The 9,160-nt window shown below is 53.5% G+C and overlaps 2 protein-coding genes across 2 annotated transcripts; one reads left to right on the top strand and one right to left on the bottom strand.

The window, feature by feature from the left end:
- Nucleotides 1-466: 466 nt before the first annotated feature.
- LOC120645231 (trinucleotide repeat-containing gene 18 protein-like) lies at nucleotides 467-2,179 on the bottom strand. The gene is made up of 2 exons (XM_039922031.1): nucleotides 983-2,179; nucleotides 467-948 (listed from the first exon to the last, which is right to left on the bottom strand). Exon 1 carries the CDS (start codon nucleotides 2,049-2,051, stop codon nucleotides 1,002-1,004), a length of 1,050 nt encoding a protein of 349 aa, XP_039777965.1. The 5' UTR covers nucleotides 2,052-2,179; the 3' UTR covers nucleotides 467-948; nucleotides 983-1,001.
- A 1,901-nt stretch (nucleotides 2,180-4,080) lies between these two features.
- Nucleotides 4,081-7,545, top strand: LOC120645230 (ATP-dependent DNA helicase Q-like 1). The gene is made up of 10 exons (XM_039922030.1): nucleotides 4,081-4,308; nucleotides 4,443-4,834; nucleotides 5,035-5,295; nucleotides 5,394-5,557; nucleotides 5,720-5,816; nucleotides 5,917-5,960; nucleotides 6,058-6,172; nucleotides 6,251-6,604; nucleotides 6,696-6,920; nucleotides 7,011-7,545. Exons 1-10 carry the CDS (start codon nucleotides 4,191-4,193, stop codon nucleotides 7,113-7,115), a joined length of 1,875 nt encoding a protein of 624 aa, XP_039777964.1. The 5' UTR covers nucleotides 4,081-4,190; the 3' UTR covers nucleotides 7,116-7,545.
- The last annotated feature ends 1,615 nt before the right edge of the window (nucleotides 7,546-9,160 follow it).

Here is a 9,160-nt window from a genome sequence, read left to right as displayed (position 1 = left end):
GGAGATGGGGTAAAAACGACATGTCATCCGTCACGTGACGCGTACTTGAGCCTGTCTGTTGTGTTCTCTCGGGGAAAGGAGCTAGTGAGGAAAGGAGGAGAAAAGAAAGGCGATGGCTTCGCCTCGGGGGTCTGAAGCGAAAGCGAAAGCGAGGGGACGAAAGATTTGGAGAAGAAGGCGTCGTGACCTCCTGCTTTTTCCTTTCCATCGATCCTTGTAAAACTTGCGCTCTTCACATGCTACCGCCAGCCTTCATCTTCTTTCCGTTTTGGGTTCCCTAATCTGTTTTTTTTTTACGCACTTACTACACCCGACTCTCTTGCTCACCTTTCCAGTTGATGCAAAAATAGCTGCTTTGTTTGCTTCATTTTTTTAAAAAAAAAGAAGGTCCGGATGTGTCGAAGATCGAACTGATAGGGATATCCGATGAAAGGGACAAGTTTGTTGTGAGCAAACGAGACATGCGTGTTCAATCCGGCACAGCTGCCTGAAATCGGTTTTCTCCCTGCTCTGCTCGAACTGAAACAGAAGCTGCTGTACGGTTACCCAACTGAACTACTACACCAAACAGAGAAACTGGTAGAACCTACAAGTGAAATGCTTCGAGTCCCTACCTCTGAAGGTGGACAGAGGAGTTCTGCAGTGAACAGAGGAAGAATGCGAGATTCTACAATGCTCTTGTTCAGTCCCCCCCCCCCCCCCCCCCCCCTCAACAATGCCCAATCAGAAATGTAGTAGAAAGCTTCGATTTTTCAGGTTGCGGGTGAACAAGCTGAGAAATCAGGGATGGCAACTAACATCTTTCCACTAATCTCCACCGGATGAACGAGCTGGTTTACATCACACCAAAATAATCCTACTAGCTACTCCTTTCTATGCAGTTCTTGGCACTAGATTAACCCACTAATCACTTCCACACTGACAGCGACGACAAGGAGCTGAGCCGCATCACATCACATCCCCAGGTGAGGTGAGCTGAGCAGGGCCATGCCGGCCGCGAGTCACGACCGGGAGGAGACGGCGGCGGCGGCGTTGAGCCCGCGGGCGACCCCGTGGACGGCGCCGTAGCTGCGGTGGCCGAGCCCGATGCAGCCGAAGAGGAGGAAGCCCTGCCGGTACGGCAGGTTCGTGCGCCGCCGCATCTCCTCCGCCTCGGCCCGCCGCGCCGCGTACAGCCGCTCGTGCGCCGACCTCCGCCGGCCGCCGCTGTGGCCGCCCGCCGAAGTCCTCGGCGCCGCGGCCGGGGACGGCGAGGTCGGCGGGGCGGGACCCGCGGGAAGGTGCGAATGGTGGTGGTGGGTCTTGCCGCCGTCGGACTTGCTCCGGTGGAGGAGGTCCTTGAGGAACCCGCCCCAGCGGCGGGAGCCCCGGGAGGAGGACGAGGACGAGGACGACGAGGCCGAGGAGGCGGAGGACGCGGTGGAGGACGACGACGACGAGCGCGACGCCGCGGGGGTCACCGCGGCCGCCTGCTCCTCGTCGGCAGCGGGCTCGTTCTCCGGCGCCGGCGTCTGCGCTGCAGGAGCCGGCGACCTCATCCAGTGCGTGCGGAACGGGGACATGGACCGCGCCTTCCGGCGCACGGAGCGGCCCCGGACGCGGCCGCGCTCGTCGAGCACGGCGTCGATGCCGTCGCCGCAGCAGCCGTCCTCCTCCAGCGCGGCGCCGGGTCCGGGCGCCGCCGCGGCGGCGTCCCCGTGGGGCTGCTGCGGCTGGAGCAGCGCGGCGGCGAGGCGGACGGGGCGGATCTGGCCGTTGCAGAAGAGCTCGTCGGCGGACGACATGGCGGCGGCGGAGGGCGGCGGGAACTGCGACGAGAAGTCGAAGTCAAAGTCGAGGAGGCCGGCGCCGAAGTCCTTGGCGCCGCCGCGGGTGGGGCTGGCCGGGGCGCTGTAGAAGCAGGCGGCAGCGTGGTGAGGCAGGAACGCGTCCCGGTCCCGGGTGGGGCTGGACGGCGCGCTGACGAACGGCGTGGAGCAGGCGCTGTCGTCGCACCCGCCGGCCAAGGGCGGCGGGTCCCCGGCGTCCGCTGCTGCTGCGGCGGCGGCCATCGTGTGGTCGGGCGCTGGCTGTGGCGGGGGCCGGTGGAGAAGGTGGCGGAGGCCGGAGGCGGTGGTGGGTTGGTGTGCCTTGCCTGCTGCCGGTGGTGGTGGTGGGAACAGGGTGGGAGAAGCGTGGTTTTAACTAGGGGAAGTTTTCCTGCGATTCAGCCCCTGTGGTTTTTGGAAATCGCGAGATTGGTCTGTAGGGAAGGGGGTATTTGGGATAATCGGAAGCAGCAGGGGTTCTCGTGGGAGGATATTCCTTGCATATTTCCAGATCTGACCCTGCCAAACCGCGTAATCGCAAGGCAGCGGCTCCTCTGGGTCCTGCATCAGCTTCCAGCTGCCACTGCCAGGCGACGATGCACTCGCATGCAGGGTACTGGTAATGGGTGTGTTTAGTTCCACAAAGGCCATGTTTAGTTAAACGTCTTGTCAAGTTTGCACAAAAAGACAAACGCCTGCATGGAGTACTAAATGAAGTCTATTTGTAAAACTTTTTCAGGGATGAGTGTAACTTTTCGAGACGAATCTAATGAGCCAAGTTTCATCATGATTGGCTACAGTGATGCTACAGTAACTGCGCTCAATTATCCTCTAATCATGCGGTTAAAGGCCTCATTAGATAGAGCAACTGCTACAGTACCATAGTTGTGGAGGTAATTTTGTAATTAGACTTTATTTAATACCCCTAATTAGTGGTCAAAGGATCGTTTCTCTCTCATCAAAACATTTTCACATCTCAACCAAACATGGCCAAAATTTCCAAACTTTCCATCACATCCATCACATCTCCTATCACATTAAAACATCTAAACACAGTTTTGATGTACGTTGCGAGACGAATCTTTTGAGCCTAGTTAGGTCATGGTAGGATAATATTTACCACAAATAAACGAAAAATGCTAAAATGTGCTACAGTGACTGATGTGACTTTTTCTCCCCGACTTCCCCTCGTCTAAACACAGCCAAATGCTAATTTGCTGCGATCGCTGACTGAGCATGTTCGTTGATATAAAGGAAATTGTATTGATCCTGAAAATGCTGATCTCGATGTTGGACTGGACTTGTTCTCTCCGGTTAAGTCGGCAGCAGATATGCAAATATTTTTTACTTATTAATAGAATGAAAGGTCTAGCTCCTACCGTTTTCGTTTAAAAAAACCGGAAGATTGCGCGGGCTGTGTTCAGTTCCCACAAAAACATCATATCTCCATCACATTGAAACATTAAATGTAGCGAATAATCCATGCATGGAGTACTAAATGTAGGTAAATAAAAAAACTAATTGCATAGTTTTGATGTACGTTGCGAGACAAATCTTTTGAGCCTAGTTAGGTCATAGTAGAATAATATCTACCACAAACAAACGAAACATGCTACAGTATTTTTTTTCCCGCACTGCTACAGTAGATTTCAGGGGGAACTAAACACAGCCGCGGTGGGCGTCCATTGCTCAACAGGTTTGCTATGCTAGGTAGGCTGTATGCATGCGGCGGAGTAGAGGGTAGGTGCGGGGCAACGTGCGCGCGCGTGCCGAGCCACGCGGCGTGGGGGCATGCATGCGGCGGCGGCGCGCAAGAAGGTGGCCCCTCCGTGAGTGCACAGCGTCTCCGGCCGGCCCCTCCACCGGCCCCCACCTGTGGGGCGGCCCACAGGTGGGGGCGTCCGCCTTCCGTACGGGTAGGTGACGCGGCGCACAGTGCCGTGCCGTGCAACGCCTACCGGCCGGCCGCCGCGCGCTGTGTCGAGGCCCCGCCCAGCCAGGACGGAGAGCGGAGGACGAGGCGTCAGTGACGCCCGTTCCGTTCCGTCCTGGCCTGGACGGACGCGCCATGACGTCCACCCGCCAGTACGCACAGCAGCGCACCACCACCGCCGCCACCTGGGCGGCTGGGCAGCCGGCCCACGGCCCTGCTGCAGCCAGCCCAAGCTTACCCCATCCCCCGCCGGGGCGAGCGCCAGCAGCAGGCCCATCACCACCACCCGCTCACGCCCGTCCGTTCCCGCCAATTTCCTCCCCGCCTTCCCGCCCATCCCGCTCGCCCTCCCGCCTGCCGCCCGCCGGCGCTAGGGTTCCGCCGCGTCCGTGCCCGCGGGCAGAGAGAGACGGCCCGGCCCGTCGGTCACCCGCTCGCCGGCGACGCCGATGGACCACCGCGCGCGGAGGGAGCGGGAGAGCCGCCGCCTGCTCGACCTCGCCGCCGACTGCGGCTTCGACCGCAGCCTCGCCGCCAGCTGCCTCGTGCGCCTCCTCGACATCTACGGTACCTACCCGCCCGCCCACCCACGGCACCTCCTCCTCCTCCTCCGCCGCCGCCTAGCTACTTCTCCCCCTCTCCCCACCCCGCCCGGAAACTAACAGCACTCCGCGCCGCCAATAAATAAACCTGCGGTGCAGGGGAGGATGGCATGGGCATGGTCACCGTCGACAACTGCGGCGACGATTTCCTCGCCTCGCTGGCCGACGCCACGCAGCCCACGGACGACTGGGACGACCTCAGAGGGATCGAGACCGAAGCCTGCGGCAATCTGAATGATATGATGATGACGACGAATGCGCCTGACGGTAATCGAGGCGCTGCTATGGGCGGTTCTGGTGCCTTCAGGGAGACGGATTCGTTTGGTCGCCGCGCTCCTGATGGTTTGGAGGCCTTCGATGTCCCCTCGGATGATTCAGATTTTGACATGGGGGATGGAGTTGATAACCGTCGCAATAATTATTCCAGTATCCAAAGGCAAGCGCAATCTAGAAACTCTGGAATGCAGAGCCGGAGCTCGGCAAAGTCTACTGTAAGCCACCTATCATGATCTTCCTCTACTAGCCATTTCCATTCTCATTTTAGTTCTGCGTAAGGTGATACCATGACGGAAGACGATTGAGCTTGCGTACAGACAGGATACCGAACATGCTATTATGGTGTTCATTCTGTGCGTTCAAACAAGCTTGCTTGTCCTCTTGCCTTTCTGCTGCTGATTTTATGAATTTGCAGGTGACCGGGGGAGCCAACAGATATGACTCCACGACTCCCACTTCAAATAAAGAGAGGCGCCCAGCTGCATTCCATCAGAAGAGAGAAACTCTTAATTATGAGCAGCTTAGCTGTCTAGATGATGTCAACTTTGCTAATGTTGTCATCTTTGGCAACAAAAGCTTCAGGCCTCTGCAGTATGAAGCTTGCAGGGCTGCAATGGATAATCAAGACTGTTTCATACTTATGCCAACTGGTGGTGGGAAGAGCCTCTGCTATCAGGTCAGCTGATTCCATGTTCTTGTTCAACATTATTTTTTCTTCTTCTATGCCTTGGTGTCAAGACCTTGAACGCTTCATCAAAATTACTATTCTTGCAGCTTCCTGCAACACTGCACCAAGGCGTCACCGTTGTTGTATGCCCGTTGTTGTCGCTTATCCAGGATCAGATTGTGGCATTAACCTACAAGTTTGCGATACCGGCAGCATTCTTGAATTCTCAGCAAACTCCTGCTCAGGCATCTGCAGTAATCCAAGAGCTCAGGTAATCATTATGTGGTCTCTGTAACGTTTGAGATTAGATCTATAATGTATGTACCTTCTTTTTAGCTGTGCTAGAAATGTCTTGCAGAGTACCTAATTACCAATGAAACGGATACATATCTTTGTATGCATGCCATGTTGTCATGATATTATCCTGTTGCAGATCCGGCAAGCCATCCTTCAAACTTCTGTATGTAACTCCAGAAAGAATTGCTGCAAACTACACGTTTATGGAGATCCTGAGAGGCTTAGATCAGAGGGTACTAGTCTGAAACTTCACTGTTTGAATTCTACTTTCTGCATAGGATTTTTTTTATCTAAGTTTTGCTGATAAATGGTATTATCAATGTCTTTGAATAGGGACTGCTAGCAAGATTTGTGATCGATGAAGCACACTGTGTAAGGTAACACATCAATCTGTCATTTGTGATGATTGTTTTAGAAGGAAGCGGCTATATGCTTATACCCTGAAATTAATTCTGATTTTCATTTCTAAACCAGTCAATGGGGACATGATTTCCGTCCAGATTACCGTGGCCTAGGATGCCTCAAGCAGAACTTCCCTAGGGTCCCAATCATGGCTTTAACTGCAACAGCAACTGAATCTGTCCGTAAGGTAAGAAGGCACTCCCTCACACAACAGCTTGGGCACAACTGCACAAATTGCTTACTGCTAAGGGGATGGAACCTGCAGGACGTCCTTGGTGCTTTAAGGATACCTAATGCTGTAGTTCTCAAGAGGAGCTTTGATAGACTGAATCTCAACTATGAGGTGATTGGCAAGACGAAAACTGCCCAGAAGCAGCTGGGTGATCTCCTGAAAGAGCGCTTCATGAACAAATCTGGCATTGTGTACTGTCTCTCGAAGAATGAATGTGCAGACACCGCCAAGTTCTTGAGGGAGAAATACAAGATCAAATGCGCGCATTACCATGCTGGCCTGGCAGCTCGTCAGAGAACCAGTGTCCAAGAAAAATGGCACAGTGGGGAGGTTAAGGTCATCTGTGCTACCATAGCCTTTGGCATGGGGATCGACAAGCCTGACGTGGTACGTGTTTTCAGCCTTCGTTAGCATATACCTCTGTCTGTGTTCTGTCCGTCTCTTCAAGTTTTGTGGTGCTAATATCTTCACCGTGCAGCGCTTTGTCATCCACAACACCATGTCGAAATCAATAGAGAGCTACTATCAGGAGTCTGGGAGGGCTGGAAGAGACGACCTTCCCGCGCACTGCATCGTGCTGTACCAGAAGAAAGACTTCAGTCGCATTGTGTGCATGCTGAGGAACGGCGACAACTTCAACAGCGAGAGCTTCAGGGCGGCGATGGAGCAAGCGAAGAAGATGCAATCGTATTGCGAGCTGAAGGTAAATCTACAGTTCAGTACACTATCCTGTCAAAAGTTCTGCATAAACTGAACAATATACAAGTGATGATTTTTCTCCCTTTTCATGCAGACTGAATGTCGGAGGCAGGCGCTCCTGGAGCACTTTGGTGAGCAGTACAGCAGGCAAAGGTGCAGGGATGGCCCTAGCCCCTGTGACAACTGCCTGAAGACATAATTGTCGGAAAACTAGGCATGGCCATAATCTTCATGATGCTTGGTGATACTCTAAACTTTTGAAGCCTGCGCTCCACATGATCTGTAACTGTAAGAGCTTGTCTACATCAGGTCAACCTGTCTATGTATATAGCATCCAGTGCCGAAACGAGTGCCCCCGCGATGTGCAAAGTTAGGTGCTCTGATGTTTTGGCCGCATACCCTCATTCCAGTGGCCTGTCGAGGTGCATGCTTTGGTTTATAGTCTGGTTGTCTCGGTAATCGCAGCAAGAAGAGCTTGATGTTATTGGCGAACAGATGAGTGGATCATGCCTTCATTGTTGTCCAACTTTTGGCCTCATTTAAATCTTTACAACTGTTTTGTGGTTAAAAAAAAGGGGGATTTGGTCATTCGACGAAAATGCAAACCCTGCTTAAACTGTCTGAACAAATTTTGGTCATTGTCAATTTGGTTGCGTGCGTCCGCGTGACACTGAAGCTTTGACTAAGTGAAAGCGGGCATAACCTTCAGAATATAGTCGACCAAGTTGGCTCATTGCGACATATTGAGGTGACAGTCGAATCAGTTGTTGTACCAAAAATTGTACAGAGCATGCATCGATACAGTATACACCATGACAGAGATACATTATTTTTTTTTACAGATAAAGGGCATTTTATTCCAGCATTTCAATTATCATAGAACAATTATTCCTCACAAAGCCTAAAAGGATCGATCGATGCTTAATTCTGTAGTCTTGATGATCGACTCCGGGCTTCCTCTCTTGTGTGCGTGTATATATGACGTACTACTCATTCATCGTCGCTAATAATATCGATGATGGTGTGAGTAGTGTGATCATCATCACTAGCAGCCGCAGGTGTCGACTCTTCATCCGTGGAATCTCCGGTCGACGACGTTGGCACGCCTGCAATATCGGTCTCCGGAGTAGGGTGGTGGCTCGCTTGCGAGGCGAAGAGGAAGGCGTCGACGGAGAGGATGAGGCCGCAGTAGGAGTCGATCCTAGTGCGCAGATCACGGAGCCGCCTGGCCGTGCTCCTGCCCCTCCAGACGCGCGCGAACAGCGTGCTCCCGTTGTAGGACTCGACGAGGTCGTGCGCATCCCTGAGCGCATTGGTGACCTGATGCCCCAGCTGCTCCAAGTTGTGCTGCTGCATGATCCAGCAGCGGGCTGGGGAGAGCAGGAGCTTGGCGAGCACCTGCACACGCTCCTCGAGCTTCCTGCATTCCTCCGTGATCTCACGCAACCTCAGGAAGCAGGTCGTGACGACGGTGACGAGCGTGATGGCATCCAGTCCCAGAAGCTGAAACAGGTTCGCCGCCTTCCCGACGACGCCCCAAAACCCCGCCATGTAACTTGGCACTGATGATGATGGTCCTGCAAGCATGGAGCTTCAATAATGCAAGAGTAAAAGGGGGCAGTCGGAGTGAAGAATGTAATGCACCTGCTGCTGGAGCGCAGAATGATGAACGACGTCGATCAATGGCTCGATGCTGCTGCATGCAAGCAGTCGGTCGGCCTCTGTATATAGCTAGCTAGCTTTGGTTCCTCCAAGCAAGCCAGAGCGAGCCATGCATGTTTCATATATACAGTTCGTTGCTGGCTAGCTACTTGCATTGGTGTCGAGAAGACATGGTGCCCGGGTTGGTTAAGTTACCTCTGGTTCATGCTCTGCATGTGTTCAAGCTATATGAAGGTTCAGTTGAACCCATGTTGATGTGAGTAAGGAGTATGTACCTCCGGTTCATGCTCCATCCGGAAGCCGTTTCATTCATAAGGCCGGGACTACTTGACATGGAGGTCGGAGGGACTTGGCACGCCGCGCTTGAGGCTCCAAAACCTTGGCCTTCCAAAAGAGGGCATCCAATGCAAGTCCCTGGGACTTGAGATGGAGGTAGGAGGGACTAGCACCGGACTTTATTAGGTTGCTACTTTATTACCATGGAGAGTACGTATTTGGCTGATTAGAAATAGTTTCCATCTCTCGAAAAAGGGACGGGACTTGCAGACCCGGCGCCTAACCCCTCTTTGACTATGCTCATGT

The sequence above is a fragment of the Panicum virgatum genome, chromosome 8K (genome assembly GCF_016808335.1).
Source record: "Panicum virgatum strain AP13 chromosome 8K, P.virgatum_v5, whole genome shotgun sequence".
Taxonomy (NCBI): Eukaryota; Viridiplantae; Streptophyta; class Magnoliopsida; order Poales; family Poaceae; genus Panicum; species Panicum virgatum.
This window is presented reverse-complemented; position numbering and strand designations above follow the sequence as displayed.

Coding starts and splice junctions, on each gene's coding strand:
- LOC120645231 (XM_039922031.1), bottom strand. CDS start 2,051: ATGGCCGCCGCCGCAGCAGCAGCGGACGCCGGGGACCCGCCGCCCTTG.
- LOC120645230 (XM_039922030.1), top strand. CDS start 4,191: ATGGACCACCGCGCGCGGAGGGAGCGGGAGAGCCGCCGCCTGCTCGAC. Junction 5,558..5,719: donor GCAGTAATCCAAGAGCTCAG/GTAATCATTATG, acceptor ATCCTGTTGCAG/ATCCGGCAAGCCATCCTTCA. Junction 6,605..6,695: donor GGATCGACAAGCCTGACGTG/GTACGTGTTTTC, acceptor TTCACCGTGCAG/CGCTTTGTCATCCACAACAC.